General features: G+C 40.1%; 1 protein-coding gene across 3 annotated transcripts in view; it reads right to left on the bottom strand.

The window, feature by feature from the left end:
* LOC120734226 (neural cell adhesion molecule 2-like) overlaps positions 1–19,916 on the bottom strand; it is a 442,177-nt gene that overhangs the window by 110,128 nt on the left and 312,133 nt on the right. For all 3 annotated transcript variants that reach the window (XM_040033012.1, XM_040032933.1, XM_040033095.1), the window contains exons 4-5: positions 12,709–12,852; positions 8,397–8,534 (exon numbers count right to left, since the gene is read on the bottom strand). In XM_040033012.1, the coding sequence (XP_039888946.1) occupies positions 8,397–8,534; positions 12,709–12,852 (282 nt within the window). The remainder of the gene's footprint in view (positions 1–8,396; positions 8,535–12,708; positions 12,853–19,916) is intronic.

The following is a 19,916-nucleotide window of genomic DNA, read 5'->3' on the forward strand; positions in this document are numbered from 1 at the left end:
GACCCTTCTCACCCTGGACACAGTCTGTTTGACCTGCTCCCCTCAGGCAGGAGGCTCCGGTCCATTCGCACCAGAACCTCTCGCCATAAGAACAGTTTCTTCCCCTCTGCTGTCGGACACATGAACAATAACCATATGACTGTTCCCACCACCAACACATGACCCTACGCTGTGTTCACTGCATCATTCCATGTTTGGCACTGATCACCACCTGCACTCATGTATATATCATGTATATATCTATCCACTTAGCACTTTTAATTCTTATTCTTATTTTTATATTTTTATGACAGTATGTTGCACTGAAGCACCGCAGCAATTTCCTAATGTTGTAAACCTCCTCAACATCTGGCAATAAACCCTTTCTGATTCTGATTCTGATTCTGATTCTGTGCTGGAAACTTTTGTTTTTGTTTCCTTGACAATGTCACTAAATAAGATGCTTCTGCTGGCAAAGTCTATATAATAAAGTTGGCAAGCAATGTTCCCTCTAATTTTTCATGTGTCTGAGCAACACACAAACTCCCTGAGCGGTCCCTTGGACCACTGTGACCAACAGCAGACGTGTGCACTGTGGTCACGCCAGCATCAAATCCATCCAAGTTACATGGTTTATTAAAATAATCAAATTACAGCATTTACATTTATGTTAGACTACTTTTCATTAACTGCTTTAGCCCAATTACAATGAAAAATTAAAAAAAAATCTTGTTCATGACCTGTGTAGTATGTTAACACTATTGAAAGTAAAAATAACTTGAACTCCAAGTTTGAAAACACAACTTTCTTTTTTCTTTTTTAAATAAAGCTCTGACTTGTATTATGAGTATGAGTCTGTGGTCTGGGAGAGAGTCCTGTAACTCTGTCTGCAAAATACAGTATATAAGGACCAATGTTGGGCAATTAATTATATAGTTACTTCTTCAAAAAATTAACTGAGTTATGCAAACAACAAAGTTTTTTGCAGCTGTTTACCTAAAAATGCAGCCAAGGCGTTGTTTTTTTTAAATAAACATTTCAAACTATTTACAGAACAATCAGCTGTTCTGCATCAAAGTTGATGCCACACAAATTATTTGTGCCTCTCCAAAAAATAATTTCTGTCCACATAAAGGAGAACAACAGCCTGATACCTGCAGGCCTGACAACAGCAGATGTATCACTCCTGTAACACCTGTAACATTCAGCAGTCGCCTCATTGTTCTCACGCACACAACAAAACTATTGACTACACTACACACTAACTACACAAGATTCACACTAAACATTGCAAATCTCTCACATCTCTAAACACCGCCGTCACTCCTAAAACTTCCCCCTTCCTAAACAATAAATGCCATGTTGCCATATCATTTTTTGATTGGTCCACATGGTACATTTTTCCACCAATAGGAAAAGGTGGGGTTTTTTTGGTGTTGTTTTTGCTCACAGGCCGAGAGTGCTTTCGAGCGTTTTCCTTATAATACGCCGTTTTTACCCTTTCTTCCCGCAGTAAATATAAACAATGATAACATTCAGGAAGAAAACCAAACATTGCATATATTTTTATCATAACTCTGGTTTTACGTGGCCTATCAACACAATTTAAAAACTGGTATAAAGTCCACACTTTTTCCGTTAATTGTTCCGTCTGTCCTGCTCACATCTCCAATGGTTGTACACATTGTCATTAACATGGCTTCACTCCACATCAGCCACGCCACTTTGCTAGCTAAAACACCGGTGTCGGCACATAAGGACGCTGTCATAGCCTGTCAGCGACGTTGATTAGCTGCATATATACGAATGTGAATCGCATTACTGGCTGGACTATAGGATAAGGTGGCATCATTCTAATCCCATATGGGAGCAGCCAGTTACTTACTGACTAACACTGCCAAACAGAATTTGCACAACACAAATTTTCTGTGTGCAGAGACCGTGCCAGCAGTGCGCAATTGCGCACGCGCGCACCTTAGAGGGAACATTGTTGGCAAGGTACTTGGAGGTTGGCCTAAGGGCTTTTAAAACTTATTTCAAACATGAAGTGTTGTACTGAATTCATCCCTCTTTAAACTGAGCTGTTATTCATTCAGAAAAATATTTTGATTAAGGAAATGTAAAGCTTAAATGAATGGATTATAAGATTTACTTTGATGGATACGCATTGATAGAATTTTGAAATTATACACGTTGAAAACGTAAACATTGCCATCCTTTTTCCCAATTTTCCTGTCTGAATACAGCAAAGTAATGTGTGAAACCTCATTCTGAGGTCTCAGGTTGAGCATTTCAGCCATATTGTCGTAATTTAGTAACATTCCATCAGGGAATGGAAAAATGGTTAGCTCTGATTTACTATATTTGATGGGAGTTGTACAGCATGTTTGGATTTCATCTTACAGTTTCTGTTTATTTCATCTTATAGTGTCTGTTGATTGTGTCCTATTAGCAAAGACTGGCACTTGTGAAAATTGTGAGGTCAGTTGCTAAAGTTGTTTGCATATGAGCATTGTGGATTGACCTTTGGTCTTTGATGGCAGACTAATTGTAAATAAGTGTACCACACAGGCTGCCACTGGTTTCACTTTTTCCTGCTCCTTTTTTCAGAGAGACCGCTCATAACTTGCTGCAAAAATACATCGCTTTATTCAAGTAGTTTATGACCTAGAATGGTTGTGAAGCAGAATTCAGAAATAAGGTGAAACTTGCACATGCAACAGAGTGAAAGGTGTTAAAAAATGAACCATAGCAAGAAATGGGATGAAACTAGCTAGTATGACATTTCAAAAAGCAGTTCAAGTGAAGTTTTATATAGATGTGTCCAGATTTAGCTTCTTTTCATTGTTGGCTGTAACTATATCTTGGATAAAAATCAACGTCCAGTCTTATTTGGGCACAAATGAGTGTTTCAAGTTTTCCATGTTACACTGATAGAAATTAGGATGAATCCAAACATGCCCTGTAGCTGTATCAGTTTAGTTCTTCATATTTTCTTCTTCTTCTTTTTTCAGAATTCTATAAACACAGAAGAACTGTGTTTCTACCTTTTTTCGCCACAGTTTGTGTCTTACTATGCTGCCAAATCCCCAGGCGTCACAACAGGAAACCGTTTACAGTCTGTAGCTGACAGATAAAACATGTACCCTGTTGTACTCATTGACACACCTGAGGCCCCTAGCAATCTACTTAATCTCCATCTGGTTGTGTTGTCTGACCAATGCAAGGTGTCAATACAGTAGATCTTCTAGCTGCCCCTGTGGCTTACTTTGGAAAATCTTGGCACGAATAGTACTTCTTGCTCTAATTTGGTTTCACAGTTGCAAAGGAAGGGACTAATCCTAGTCAACACTACTGAAGTGTAATGCTCTACAAATGAAAGGCAGTGTTTTGGGGATCAAACAAGACTCAAGTTCTAGCCTCTTCCCCAGCCTACAAAAATAGCTCTTCAGATGAGATGTAGCTTAAGGGGTTGAAATGGAAATAACTGGAATGCACAGGTTTGCTTGTTCAAATAACTGAGAGTAAAAGCTATGGTATGGGTGCAATATGGCTTTCCATAGTTGAACTGCACAGTGCCTCGTACACTTTAGAAAACTCCTTAGGGACTATTTACACCATCAGGAAAAAAGAAAACGTGGATGTAAGTCAGATAGAGATGTCAGAGGAACCATAAGGCAGCACATCCACTGCTTTGTTCTTGGATACGTTGCATACTAACATAGATTTGTTGAAAAGAAGCAGAGCAGCAGTTTTTCAGATCTCTAAGTATTACTGTGAAGAGCTGAGTGGATGACATGTTCACTTTCTACAGAAAAAAGATGGGGAGCTTATACTATTTGTCTGCCCCATGACACTAGGTGACATTTAAGCAAATGCCCTCTCAATCTTTTCTACCTTCAGACCAACTCTTTTATGCTAGAGGCTTAACTAAAAGTCTCTCTGAACCACTGCTATCTCAGAACTAAATACCATGATGGCAGTTTGAGAAGTTGTGCAAGAAAAACATCAGTTTGCAGTAGTAGATCTTCTACACTACTTGGAGGCCATGCAGCTGTAAACACACAATGGTTTGATTATACAACCTGCTGAGACAGAGAGCAGAATTAACATTTACTGAGGCAGGAGGGGTTTAAGTGACCCAGCGAATGTACTGTTTTTCCCAGCTTTGTTTTGGTTTCCACAAATTTATGAATTAAGTACCTAGCTATTTAGGCCTTTTGTTTGTCATTTGCCAGTAGGTAAATTTATTGTTTGAAGCTGGTCAGTTTATGTACAAAGTTCATAACAGACTTTAAACAGACACAAACAACTGTGGAATAAAAGCAGCACTACCACACACACTTTTCCTGGTGTGAGGAGTGACTGGCAGTGAGATAGAAAGAGAGCAGCGAATGTTTTAGCTTGCTATAATTAGGGAACATAAGTGGACAGGTATCAGCTGAGCAACTGAAGCTTAATTAGATTAATGACTGCACCTTTCTAGCAAATGTGCACCTTTGGGGTGTATGTGAGACCAGTCTATGTAGACCCACGAGCCCCACAGTGGGCCCCTTACTTTTAAGAAATGTGGGACATATGTTGGCCTCACATGGTGGGGCTGTGTGGACAGGACAAATCCACAGTTACTTCATGCAGGCTTCACAGCAGGTTTTTTTAATTTGGATCCCCACAAGGGTTTTCTGAGTTCAAGCCCCATTTGGGTATGCACACCTGCTTGAGGCCCAAATGGGAAAAAAAGAATTTGCCCTTAACCACATATCCCCAGAGTTCACGCAGAGTTGCCCAATGTGTACCAGCATAGGCATGTTTGGTGGTTTTCTTTCCCACTGCTTATGGCCAACAGTGGTCAGTTTAGTCCAAACTGCCAATAATAGCAGATGGTTTACAACCCAGCTCTGCACCAGAGAGAGTAAAGTAACATTTGAGCCCCATTTGACAGTACTTTGGATTTTGGTCAGTTCGTGGCACCAAGAGGAAAAGAAGTACTGCTTGTATAGTGAAATCAATTCTTAAGTGCTATAAACCTGCATTCCTTCTAATGACCAGCAAGTAGCGACTCCTCAGGTTAGCTTAATCACTAGTTTCAAATTCTTTCTATTGATGAAATAGCATTCCTCGCTCCTCACATACCCGTTCAATAAAATGAATGTGACTTGACGATTTAAAATGGTAGACAACATCTTAATGGAGGACATATCATTGTTCGTGCCCACTTTTACAGTTTATATCGTGAATGAGCAGTTGCATCAGAATCATCCAGTTTTATTTCCTAACTTCCAGGTGGACAGCTTTAAGGGAACATTTCGAGTGCTCAGAAAAAAAGGAGACAAAGGCGCTGGTGTAACAGATGTCCCCTAGTCTAGTGGTACCGTACCAAAACTAATTAGTTTCAAGAAGACTTATTTAGCTCTAAGTGCTTTATATATTTCATGAGGACCAAATGGTGCAGCTTTTGTCTCACTCATGCAAAATGTTAAAAGTCTTCACAGACTTGCAGAATAAGTCTCTTGGAGGCAAAGTGAAGTTCACTTTAATGCATCTCCCTCTGGGTGTGGCTCCCTTACGGAGTTAGGATGCTTAGCGAGGTCTGGTCGCCTCAGCACCACATGGCGAGTGTCGTGTCGCTGCAATAATAGGTCGTGCCTCATTGAGCAAGCTTATTGGATCTTCCTCAGAAGTGAGGTAAGTGGTGTGCTAAATTGAATGCAATTCATAGTTTTTGGCGGAGGCTTGATCTGCTATTACATTAGGAGTGAGAGAATTACATAGGCAGAGACAATACTGCAGCTGTTCAACCGTTACAAGATGCTTGTGGCCGTAGTAAAATCACATTTCAATCACCTCAACAGTCTCAGGTGACTCACGGTAAATGAGGACAAATGAGAAAATTTATATGACATCCTTTGATTTTTGGGGCCACGGAGCCCGAAGGCATCGCTAATTAAAATTTTCAATCATACTAAAGAACAGAGAGAATTACAAACTAAAACCACACCCCATAGTAGCCAGTAGACCAGCTAGTAAGTATTTATAATTCACTGAAACTGAATCTGTCAGAGCTGACAGCTCTTTTCTGATACTACAACTACAGGTCCATGCATTCAACCTGAATTTCCATCTGAGTTGCTGCACGACTGTAGGAGCTGTTTCAGAGTCACTGCCTTCACTCTGCAGATGATCAAAACTCTGCAAACACTCAGTGAAATATGTCAGCTTCATGCTATAATACTCTACTAATCTTAAGTAACTGTTAACAAACTGACAGCTTACAGGATGCAGCTATTTTACCCCCAGTCTCCAGACTTAACAACAACAAACTAGAAAACAAAAAATTAAAGGAACCAAATTAGTGCTAATTAATTATACGAATGATACCTTGTTATATTTTATCTTTTTCTGCAGTCACAGAGAAACGGTACTGCTAAACTAACCTTGATCATGTATTATGTTTTTAACCTTGGGCACCTGCAACCCTTAAGGTTTTGTAAGTGCAAAAATGAAAAGAATGAAAGGCGTTGAATTTTGAGAACAACAACAACAATACTGCAGAGAGGAAATTCATACCTTAATGTATGCTAATCTATTGATACTATGTGTGCAGGAGCATGGTCTGCAAATCTGCAAAGCTTCCTTTAAAGTTCCATCATCACAATTACTCTTCAGCTGAGTTTGTAGTCAGTACAATGTTGGCTAATAGCTATAAAACAAAAGTGGTTGGTGGTTCAGTTCCTGGCTCCTTTAGTCTCCAAGTCAAAGTATTGGATACACATTAAAGTATTGGTTAACATTTAAGCACTTGTGTGAATGGTTGAATGAGGCTTGCAGTAAGCAAGCACTTAGAAAAGCACTAAATAAGTACCAGTCCAAATATGATGTCAGGTCACCCGCAGCACAGATGCCCAGCAGTCTAATAATACTGGTGATTTCGTTTTTTTGATTTTTGCACTATCTAAGAGAATCCTCTGAGATTCAAATGAGACATCTCTGTCCCATTTGAATTCGTCTTCCTCCCCTCAACCGGTAGGATGAGAGAGGGTATGTCGTCTGAATGTGATACAGGTCTCATTGTTGATGGCAGTTTTGAGTAACTAAGTAACTGTCGTCACCCCCAACCGGTCGCAGCAAATGGCTGTCCCTCTCCGAGCCTGGCTCTGCCTGAGGTTTCTTCCTGTTTAAAGCGAGTTTTTCCTTCTCCTTTCTCTGTATTATTGTAGGGCCTGTATGATACAACATAAAGTGGCTTGAGCTGACTCCTCTTGTGATTTGATGCTATATAAACAAAACTGATTTGAACTGAATTGAATTAAACTAAATGTCTGCCCAATCATCTCTTGATGGTACTTGTGCGTGCCATCGTGGCCATGAGTAACAAGGAATCCGGATTTAATCCTATAGAGGAACCCTTGGACACAGCTACTATATCCAAGGAAGCCAACAGTCACACAAATTACCCAATCTCAGTTCAGAGGGGTTATGATGAAAAATAACAATACCGAACTCGTTGGGGGATCTGTAACTGGAATGGGTACAGCTGAATTCCTTTAATAACCATCTATTGGGGGGTAAGTCAAGCAAGGGCGGTATTTCCAGAGTGTTCCAGAGTGCTTTACCGTATCTTATACCTGTGTTACTACAGTTGGATATTTGGACACTTTAGACATACACAACACAGTGTTGCCCTTGTTATTCTTTGCTGTTGTAATCTTTTGTTTTAAAGGCCTCATAATTTTTGTGATTTGTTTTTTCCTGATTACTGGTATTGAGTTTAAAATTCTACCAATGTTATAACTCCATCACACCCTTGGAAGCGCTGAGGCAGAAATTACAGCAGGGGAGTCCCTCCATCGTCCTAATCCATTAAAAAAGCTAATTTTGCTTGCTATCCACATTGCTAAACTTTTCCCAATCTGTCACTGACAAATTCCCCAACTGTCAAGCTATACTGAGCACAGATCCACACAAAAACGTCACTGTTAAATTGCACTGAAGTTCTGGCACCCCGATATGTCAGCATGTATCAGCAATGTGTCTATTTTAATCTACAACAACTTTCCAACTGCTAAACAAGCAGGACTGTGCTGGATCTGTATGTATGTTCAGACTTTACAGCACTAAACTATCAGCTGTTTTGTAGCCATTACACTGACTATTAGGAAAAACAAAGTTTTTAGCACTATGGATATTTTTTATTTGGGTGAACTGAATCTCAGTCTGCACGTCCTTGCCCATTTACCCTGATTTTAGTTTTGTGTCCTCCCTGAAGATGCCATAGACCACAGTTGATTTTTTACTGCAGAAATCCTGGTTATTGTGGTCCGTTGGCAGCTAGACCTCAACATTGCTCTTGTCCATAAAATCCTGGAAATAACCTTAAACAATCTGTTATTGTTGTACATCAGAATGTCATCACTCACCATTGACCACCACTGCAATGTCCACAAAATCGATCTCCCCGCGTGCCTCTACGCTGGCTTCACAGCGGTACACACCCTCGTCAGCCTTGGTCACCTGATGGATCTGCAGGTTGTTGTTTGGCAACACCTGGAACCTGCCTTCACAGCACACGTGAAAAGGAGGACAGAAGGACAGCCGGAGAAAGGCAGAAGGGGAGAGTGGAAATAACAAAAGAAAAACAGCGTATGATAGGGAGAGAAGCGAGATAGGAAAGTTAGAAAAACAGCAGGAGAAAATTGCCATCTCCACTCTTCAGTAGTTAGACTGTCAATCTTCTCTTCAGCACATTTACCTGATAAAGTCCACACAGATAAACACTTGCGCAATTACAGTTCCACACAGTCTCCTATTGTGGCCACTGGGAGATTGGCCTGGATTGCTCGGGCCTCTATCTCATTTCTCCCAAGCAAATATATTTATAACCACGAAGCGTAATTAGAGTGAAATGATTAAAGGAAAAAAAACATTCTTCTCCATGTTTCATCATTACCTTGCTGCTGAAGATTTGAATTTCAATTAAAAACCGTGACAGATTCAAGGGGTCACTCTTTCTAATCTGTTCAGGCGTGTGTTTTGTCTGGAAGGAGGACAGGGAAGCGGTGTAGAGAGTTGTAAATCAGGGAAGAGGCGAAGACGAAATAATGAGTCCTAGTCTGCTGGTTCTAACTGCAGCACCTGCTTTCTATCAGGGAAGACTGTTACTGAAAGTGAATCTTTCTTTTCTTTTAATATTAAGTAGACTACTCTTCTGACATTTAACACTATTAGCGCTGAAAAGGGTGGTATTACCAGAAAGAGCTTCATAAATGACATACATCAGCCTTCCCTCGAATAGGATGGAAGATGATAGACAATAGTGCCACATAAATACACCCATTAGCTGGCTTTTTCCCAAAAGATGCAGGGTGTGGGTTTGCATTTTATCTCATGGGAAGCGGTATCTTCGAATGTCGCCATCCAACTGCTCAATAATCCGTCCTCTCAGCTGCTTGTTAACATCGTCTCTGTCTGAGTTAGACGCCTCCCTCCGGGGCTGATGGGGTTTCTATTCATAGAATTTTAGACCTTTGTTTTATTGTGAATCCACACAAAAGAAGGGAATAGCATTTCCCAGAGACCTGAATTTTTGCCACATTAGTGAGCCTTTTCAATGACAGAGAGAGAGAAACAGTTGGGCAGGCTGAGACTGACAAGCTTTTTTTCCTCTCAATAATTAAGTGTTTTTGGCATATTTACATTCGTCGTGCAATCCTTTTGAGATTATCACTCACATGCAACTTTTATTATTACCATAAATTACTAAAATATTCAATATCACTATACACACTGACTATTCACACTTTAGCAGTGGTACTTTATCCAAGTACTTTCTTTGACTAGAGACTTTGGGATGATTTGATCAAAAGCATTTCACACTTAAAAACAATATACATATATATATATATATATATATATATATATATATATATATATATTAGGGGTGCAACGATACACAAAATTCACGGTTCGGTTCGGTTCGATACTTTGGTGTCACGGTTCGATATTTTTTCGATACAAAAAAAATGTTCATGCCTTTTTAATTTGTCATTTATTAAAATTATAAATATATATTTTAACTCAAAAGTACAGTTTTTAAATTTAACCCTAACCCTTGTGCGCGTTTTTTATTTTGACAGCGAATGCGCACCTGCGGACCACTTATGTGCAGCCCTGGTTATTTAGTCATATTTGTCATAACTTCTCCGTTTTGTGGTAAGCTTTTCTTTGGCTGTCACTTCTTCACCCTGACCTGTCTTATTTGGCTCAGCAGAACTAAAATATATATCGTGCTGCTTTTACACACGGACTCACACAAGCTCAGCGATTCTCTGCGCGATCAACCTCTCACATGTTTAAGCTTGCTGCAGGAGATTTCACTTGTCATGTTTGCATAGTAAGCTAACGATTAATAAGACGATGTCAGAGGAATTGGTGCACAAATTATCATCACTCACAGATCAGTGCTGTTGCTCTCTATACACAGTTTGCACGATTGCAAAGTGAAAGCAAAAAAACAAGCGCAAATTCAAACGCGATTTCAATATGTCACATATTGACAGTGGCTCACCGATGCCAATGACATAATTACCCAGCTACATTTCTGAAAGAATGCAAAAGCATTGACATATATTTTTCCTTCCTACAATAGCCCGACGGGCAGGGTAGCCCGTCTGAAAAAAATCACTAGCCCCAGGACGTCGGGCTAGCGATTTTGCGAGCCCTGTATCTGATTGAGGAATTACTCATCTTTGGAAAAGAGAGTTTATTACAGAGAAATGTCTCTTTCCAAAATAAAAGCTATACTATCCGCTTCTTCTGGGCTATATTCTCAGCAGCATAAGGAGAATCATGTGCTAACAGCTGTCTAAATGACTCGGCTAAAGTTAGTAGCATGCTTGTTTTTGTCTTTGCACTAGGATGATGTCGGCGTAAATGTGCAGTCATATTCGTTGTGTTCCCACTAGTGCTTTCAGGTTAATCTCGTTGAAATGACCTTAACGCCACAACACGGCAAATCTCCGTTAACGAGCTACCGCCGATCGCCCCGTGCATGGGGCTAGACGGCCAACACGTTAATGAGCTAACTGCGCTAACACACTAGTTCCCACCCATGTAATTAAGCATTGCGTGGCACATCCAACATACTGTTTTACTTTAGTCCATGACTCGCTTACCTTCAGGGTCATACGTCACATGAAAACCAAAATAATTCCAAACGCCAGATCTGAATGAGAGTGGGGGATGTCCATCTTGCAAGGAGAGCTTAACTTCTGTCTTGCTAGCTTGCCCTGCACTCTTCCTTCTGACTATGCTGTCTGTGTTGAGCGCTCAGTGGATCTGCGCTCGACAGTGCAGCCTAGGCGGAGTAGTCGAACGCAGATTCACTGAGCGCTCAACACAGACAGCATCGTCAGAAGGAAAGTTGATAAAATAAATTACAAATGTTGTATTGTTCATACATATGCGTACCGAACCGAAAGCACTGTATCGAACGGTTCAATATCGATACGAATATTGTTGCACCCCTAATATATATATATATATATATATATATATATATATATATATATATATATATATATATATATATATATATATATATATATATATATTTAACAGGAATTTACCTTTAACACACGATTAAACAGATACATTATATGCTTATAAACAAAAAACAGATAACTTAAGCAGATTTAGCCAGAGGATGAGAAAATGAATAACGACATATAACCAATGCCAGGAAACTGTATTTCTGTGTGTCTGAAAGAAAAAAATACAGAATACTGCTATCGGTCTCCTGTATTGGTCACGCACTAGCCTAATACAGTTAAATATTTGTGTGTTATTTCAAATTTATCCCAGTACAGGTCTTACAAAGGGGGAACTTAGCCATAGATGCTGCAACTAAATAAACTAAATGACATTTTAACATGGTAGTCTACAGGGATTAGGTATTAGGCAGGTAGTTTTCAGCACTGGAGGCTCCTACTTCTGTTTTGTTAGCCATCTTCTTCTCCTTGGGACTTTGCACATTTGTGGGCGTGCAACTCAATCAGCGTGACCATTGACAGGAACGATGTATCATGTTATTCATGCACAAAGTAGAAAGCTGCTCTTTACTACTCTCAGTGGACAAAAACCTTTACCGGGATTATATTATATATGCTACTGGCCTGTTACCAGTTAACCTAATCACATGAAAAATGTTCCTGCAGCTGTTTCTTTTTAGCATTACTTAATTGCCCTTTGCCGCCCCTGTTGCAGCTTTTTTTGAGACTAGTTGCTGCCACCAAATTGAACATGAGCAAATATTTTCCTTAGAATGGTGCATTTTTCTCACGTTAAACACTTGATATGTTTTCTGTTTTGTGCTCACAAGATTTGAAAAACTTTGGATTCTACTTTTATTTATATTTTTACAGTATATAGCCTCTCAAATTTTGGGCAATTACAACTCAATTACTTTTAAAGAACAGTCATTGATACTGATCTTTGATTACCTACTGTAATTCAGACTTCACATCCCAAAACATAACTTTATATTGTGTCCCTGATCTTGAGGCCTTCTGAATACCTTTGAGCTAACCTAACAAGCCATTCTTTGTTTGGTCACTGCAAATGACAGAGCAGTAGGATGTAATTTCCCACGGCAATTAAAAAAAACAAAAAAACAAAACCAAGAAATGTAATGAAAAAAATCTATATGTGAAATCAGGGGGGGGCAAAACTTACTGTGGTGCTCCTCAGTGATCTCTTTGTCCTGGTAGTACCACACCACCACGGGCACCGGGGAGCTAATGACATCACACACCACTTCTGCTGTCTCACCATAGCGGAACTCCTGCGGTGACTGAACATCCTGGAATGTCAGCCTCTCTGCAAGATCAAACAAGATGGAGATTGAACAGCTTTCCCCCCCCCTCTGAGCATTCAGAACAGACAATTTATTGCAGGTCTGAACATCAAAAGGAAAATCAGCAGAAATTGTTGCACTTTTACTGCCCTCTTAACTATGACTGTTTGGAGACAGAACATAAAGTTAGGGCTTTAAAAAAATTGTTTCCTTCCACTTGTCTTAATCTTGGCTGTATCCTGTAAGGAAGGAGTTTGACATTTTAAAGTACTTTGCTGTATTTCTTGATAATATGGGTTAACGTGTTAGGGTGACCTACTAGCTGCTCATCTTGTGGCTAGGCAAGAACAGTCCCTTCAAAGGTACAACACCTTGTTTTGTTTCGAGAATACAACTCTTGAATTTGTGGCTACGTCCACATGTACCCGGGTATTTTTGAAAAAGCAGATTTTTCTATGCGTTTGCACCTTTCGTCCACACGTAAACGGCGTTTTCGGTCACTGAAAACAGAGATTTTTAAAAACTCCGGCTAGGGTGGATATTTTTGAAAACTCCGTTTTTGCATTTACGTGTGGACGAGAAAAACGGAGAAAACGCAGAAAAAGCAGCGTCAACGGTGTGCGCCTTTTTTGACGTCACACTGTGCGCCACGTTATTGTTTCGGTGAAATGAATTTCTACAATACTGTTAATTGTACTCTCTGCAGTGTTTAAATGCTTACATATACACACACAGTTACTGTCCCTCCACACATACGACTAGGTTCTGGTTCTATGCCCCATCCTTGTTTACTATTTCCCACCGAGGCTTCTAGACTTCTGATTGGCCAACATTTCTACACGGTTAGGAATATATCGCCAGCTGTTGCTTTGGCATGTTCCTAGCAGCGTTTTCCTTCATTTCTGCGTTTACGTGTGGACGTGATTATTTTTTAAAACGAAAACGGAAAATCTCAGTTTTCAAAAATACCCGTGTACGTGTGGACGTAGCCTGTACGTATACAAGAAAAAATGCAGCCATTATCTGAAATCATGAAGTCAAGTAGCACATCTGAATCAATTTATAGCCTAATTTGCAAACGGATTTGATGGTAAGGGGGGAAAAAAGCCATCTGTGATTTTAGCACAGAAGCACCACATTATCACATTTCTGCAGAAATGGGAAAAAAAAACAACACGCTGATATGGATGACTTAATAGCTGCTATCCACTAGTTCAGGGGTGGGCAATTCCAGGCCTCGAGGGCCAGTGTCCTGCAGGTTTTAGATCTCAACTTGGGTCAACACACCTGAATCACAAGATTAGTTCATTACCGGGACTCTGGAGAACTTCAGGACATGTTGAGGAGCTAATTTAGCCATTTAAATCAGCTGTGTTGGTTCAAGGACACATCTAAAACCTGCAGGGACACCGGCGCTTGAGGCCTGGAGTCGCCCACCCCTGCACTAGTTCCTAGTGCAGCACTTAAATTATAAATAACTTCATAATTTAAGTGAACATTTGATCTTTTTTGCAAATGTAACCACCCATCCTACTTCTTATCCAATAATTGGCGGCGGGTTTTGGGGTTTTTGTTTTTATTTATTTTTTTCTTTGGGAATCTTCCAAATCGTCCAGTTTTTTGGATCAACAAACCAACAAATCAACTTGAAAAAAGTAATCAGTAACTAATTACTGATTACTTCCCCAAAAAGTAATCCCATTACTTTACTGATTACTTATTTTCAAAAGTAATTAATTACTTAGTTACTTTTTAAAAACACGATTTACAACATGAATAGGGGATAAAGCGATAGATCTTTCAGCCCAATTCTACTTTTTCTACATAACCCATCATACAAAATGTAATCAAATGGAAAGGTCCCATTTTAAAACTTGTTTTACTAGTTTTAATCTTTTAACTTTATGCATCAAGCAAAAATTTAATTATATGCAACATTCTCTGACTGGAAGAAATTTGTTTAACATTTAAACCTATTTTCTGCACATTCCAGCACATAAAATTTTTTGTGTGTGTGTTTACACTCACTCTTTCAAATAGATGCAAGTAAAACACATCAGAAAATAAATAAAGTCAAAGACTCAGCGGTCCGGTTGCTCTATTTTCACCTGTAAAGCAGTACAGGGAGTGCAGAATTATTAGGCAAATGAGTATTTTGTCCACATCATCCTCTTCATGCATGTTGTCTTACTCCAAGCTGTATAGGCTCGAAAGCCTACTACCAATTAAGCATATTAGGTGATGTGCATCTCTATAATGAGAAGGGGTGTGGTCTAATGACATCAACACCCTATATCAGGTGTGCATAATTATTAGGCAACGTCCTTTCCTTTGGCAAAATGGGTCAAAAGAAGGACTTGACAGGCTCAGAAAAGTCAAAAACAGTGAGATATCTTGCAGAGGGATGCAGCAGTCTCAAAATTGCAAAGCTTCTGAAGCGTGATCATCGAACAATCAAGCGTTTCATTCAAAATAGTCAACAGGGTCGCAAGAAGCCTGTGGAAAAACCAAGGCGCAAAATAACTGCCCATGAACTGAGAAAAGTTAAGCGTGCAGCTGCCAAGATGCCACCTGCCACCAGTTTGGCCATATTTCAGAGCTGCAACATCACTGGAGTGCCCAAAAGCACAAGGTGTGCAATACTCAGAGACATGGCCAAGGTAAGAAAGGCTGAAAGACGACCACCACTGAACAAGACACACAAGCTGAAACGTCAAGACTGGGCCAAGAAATATCTCGAGACTGATTTTTCTAAGGTTTTATGGACTGATGAAATGAGAGTGAGTCTTGATGGGCCAGATGGATGGGCTCGTGGCTGGATTGGTAAAGGGCAGAGAGCTCCAGTCCGACTCAGACGCCAGCAAGGTGGAGGTGGAGTACTGGTTTGGGCTGGTATCATCAAAGATGAGCTTGTGGGGCCTTTTCGGGTTGAGGATGGAGTCAAGCTCAACTCCCAGTCCTACTGCCAGTTCCTGGAAGACACCTTCTTCAAGCAGTGGTACAGGAAGAAGTCTGCATCCTTCAAGAAAAACATGATTTTCATGCAGGACAATGCTCCATCACACGCGTCCAAGTACTCCACAGCGTGGCTGGCAAGAAAGGGTATAAAAGAAGAAAAACTAATGACATGGCCACGTTGTTCACCTGATCTGAACCCCATTGAGAACCTGTGGTCCATCATCAAATGTGAGATTTACAAGGAGGGAAAACAGTACACCTCTCTGAACAGTGTCTGGGAGGCTGTGGTTGCTGCTGCACGCAATGTTGATGGTGAACAGATCAAAACACTGACAGAATCCATGGATGGCAGGCTTTTGAGTGTCCTTGCAAAGAAAGGTGGTTATATTGGTCGCTGATTTGTTTTTGTTTTGTTTTTGAATGTCAGAAATGTATATTTGTGTATGTGGAGATGTTATATTGGTTTCACTGGTAAAAATAAATAATTGAAATGGGTATATATTTGTTTTTTGTTAAGTTGCCTAATAATTATGCACAGTGATAGTCACCTGCACACACAGATATCCCCCTAAAATAGCTAAAACTAAAAACAAACTAAAAACTACTTCCAAAAACATTCAGCTTTGATATTAATGAGTTTTTTGGGTTCATTGAGAACATGGTTGTTGTTCAATAATAAAATTATTACTCAAAAATACAACTTGCCTAATAATTCTGCACTCCCTGTAGTCGGGTAGGCGGAGGTTTACCCTGGTGCAGGTGTGCCGCAGCGGTCAGTGGAAGAATCCGCGAGTTTCTCTGTGAATTTCTCATTACGTCGTAGTGCACTCGGTGCTTGCTTGGAAGTTTAAGGGGTTTTTTCGCTGTAAAAAGAAGTTTTCTTCCCACGCACAACGGACACTAATGTTTTTGTCACTTTTTATGGAATCAAACTTAAAGTAAGGTCAGTACTTCCACGCTTTAAACGCTGCATGCTCATACTCTCTCCTGCACTCGATTTATGATCCATTGTTGATCTGCACACAGCTGTTGTCACGAACGTCGCACTCGCTTACGTCACTGTCATGAGACATTCTCGCAAAAAAATCACGGTTTTAGTAACGCAGTAACGCAGCGTTCCTACGGGAAAGTAACGGTAATCTAATTACCGTTTTTGCAATAGCAATCCCTTACTTTACTCGTTATTTGAAAAAAGTAATCGGATCTCTGCAGACTACCCATATGGAAAAGAAATAGTAAAAACTTACATGATTTACTCATGAAAGTGGCCACTTTGTCATTACTTTCATACATTGTTTTAGTAAGTATCCAAAACATACATCTGTTTTCACTCTTATATGCTTTTCATACAAGTTTCACACAAGACAGATACAAACTTTATAAGATTTATATATATCTTTTCCATATTTCGTACAGACAGGATAGAAGGCGAGCATTCCTTCCATGTCTGAAGAACCAGCGAATGTGAAGTTTGCCAATCAGATCCACCTCATCCAAGACACTACAAACATAAAAAACCCAGAGTTTGAGGTGTCTTAACAGGACTTCACATACAACAGGTGACATCATTGTGTCAGTGTGACAGACCAACACTGCTATCCATAGGACTATTTCAAAACTATAATATTATACAAACCCAGCGTGCACACATTCACTGTTGACATTCAGTGCTTGAATTCTCAATAACACCCCTTGTGTGCACAACAACCACGTTATTAAGCATAGCTGTCATGTTAAATAATGCCCATTGGTTCCCACCGAAAGCATTTGGAAAGACACGCAGGAGAAAAATTATGCACAGTGCAAACTGACGATGAGCTTTTACTCTGAAAATCAAACAAAGCAAAAGCTTAATCCCTCCTTGACTGTTTTTCTGGGACACAGATAAGGCAAGTGTGATGAAACAGCACCAGGTGACAGCAAAAAGTAACTCGCTTTAACTTGCTGCCAGTCATAAAAGAATCAATGAGCAGAGTTATTCTGCAGCCTTACTGTTTGCAAAATTTGACAAAAGCACAGACAGGCTTTGATTCACTCCATCTTGGTTTCAGCATTCTTTAATAGGTTCCCCTTGGTGCTTGTTTAAAGCTGTGTCCTCTTCCTGGCAAACATTGGGTGTTTTACGAGGACGCTGTTCTTGGACCAGCATTTCCCCACAAAGATCTCACGCGAGCTCTCGTCGAACCCCACTCTCCTTGGCTTTTGATGTGTGTTCGGGCTGGCTCTGCTAGCGCCGCAACCACCTGCTATCACCTGCGTGCTATATTGTGAGGGTGTGAATAAATCAGCTACAGCTCCTCTATCAGTCCCTTCCCTTAGTGAGGCTTCAGCATTAGCATTTTGCTCTGTGATTTATGCCAGGCTGCTCCCCAAAATGAGCTTTCACTCCCCGGCTGCATCCTCCGCCTGTGAACGTGTCTGGCATCTCAGTGTCTTCATTAACTTCAAGGATGCCTTTGCGTGATTTTGTCATTCACTCCGTTGGCTTCTTATCATCCACCCTCCCCTCCATATGTGTTCTTTTTATTTGCAAAATCTGCTTTCTCCCCCTCTGCCTCCCTCTCAGGTTTGAACACTTCTGGTGTCACTTGTTCCTTCTGTTTGTATCCATTTCCTGTCTCTTTTGTAGTCGTGCTGCTCTACAAGAGAATCAGTAAGGGAAACATCCTCTCTGGAGTAACACTCTACTGCACACTTGACACTGGCGAATTGAGAATGTACTCAGTACTCTGGAGTTCCTTTGCTGTCGTTCGTAGACACATCACTGCAAAGATAACTGTCTGATAAGCTGACGAGCCAATTTCCCTGGACCTGCCTCAAATGTGAGACAGATTTGTTTCTGTGTGTTCCGGCCAAATTAGCTGGTTTTGGAAAATGAGCTTGTGCAGCGTTATTGCATTGTCCATTAATAAACTAACAGGAAATGAAAGGCTTAGGCATTGTACTGGCTCACTCTATAATGACTATGAATTTTCTGTCACTGAATACAGTTGAAAACAGCACCATATTACACCAGCTAATTGATGTTGCGGCTTTTGCCACCAAAATAGGTTTTCATGATTTTGTGACAGTAAAGGGTTTATCTTGAAATAAGAATCACTTTGATGCTTACATTACTTATACTATTTTGACTGCATAAGTCTGGTTATGCTAACAAGTACAGGTAAACTGCTTGCAGTACAATATAAATACCCTGATGGTGTGGAGGGTGGAACACTATTATAGGCCTTAATGGATCCCATTTTAGTCGGCAACAGAGGAGGGATTACTAACTATTTTCAGTGAGTAAAAGGACATGAGAATGACAATTACTATGCTACCTAGCTAACAGCTAGATAACGTGTTACATGTGACCTTGCATGTCGTCATTCTTCATTAGCAGAACAATTTACTGTTAAAGAAGTTGCATACGTTCACGAAATGTGACAGCTGACTGAGTTCTCCAGGCTTCTTGAATGACATTCAAAGTTTAACTGTTCATCTGCCAACATGATTCCATGCTGCTTTAATAATGTTGAGGTCCGAGCTCTGGGGAGGCCAGTCAATCACTGATAGTGTTCCTTTGTGTGTTGTTCTATGCAGCTTTGATTTTACTGAATTCCCAGTGTGTTTGGGATTATTTTTGCCAACCAGAAACTTTCCAGATGGTATTGCATGTCGGATCAAAATGTGATGGTACATTTCTGTGGTTGTAATTCCATCAGTTTCACAAGATCTCCAACACCACGATTGGATTCATCAGTCCATAAGACCTGTTGCAACTCATTTTCAGTCTGTTTCTTTGTAATTTACCCTATTTCTCTCCCTTAAGAATATGGTAGCTTATTGGCAGTCACTAAAGACAACTTTGAAAAACCTCCACAAATATGACTGGCTACTTGTTCAGAAAATGAAAAAAAAAAGGAGTGGCTCAAACTGTAGTGCTAATATAATAGCAACCATACTGCATTACACTGGAGTACTAACAGAAATCAAGCTAGCAGGCACAGCATACAGAACAGCAATGTTTTTGCTTAAATGGCAATCCTAGCATGCTACATTCTCACGTTGACAAATGTACATGCTAACCAGATAATGTTCTTATGGAGTGCATCAGTGTTAAATATGTTATCTTGCTAAAATTTCCCAA

The sequence above is a fragment of the Simochromis diagramma genome, unplaced genomic scaffold, assembly GCF_900408965.1.
Source record: "Simochromis diagramma unplaced genomic scaffold, fSimDia1.1 OVJJ01000411.1, whole genome shotgun sequence".
Classification (NCBI taxonomy): domain Eukaryota; kingdom Metazoa; phylum Chordata; class Actinopteri; order Cichliformes; family Cichlidae; genus Simochromis; species Simochromis diagramma.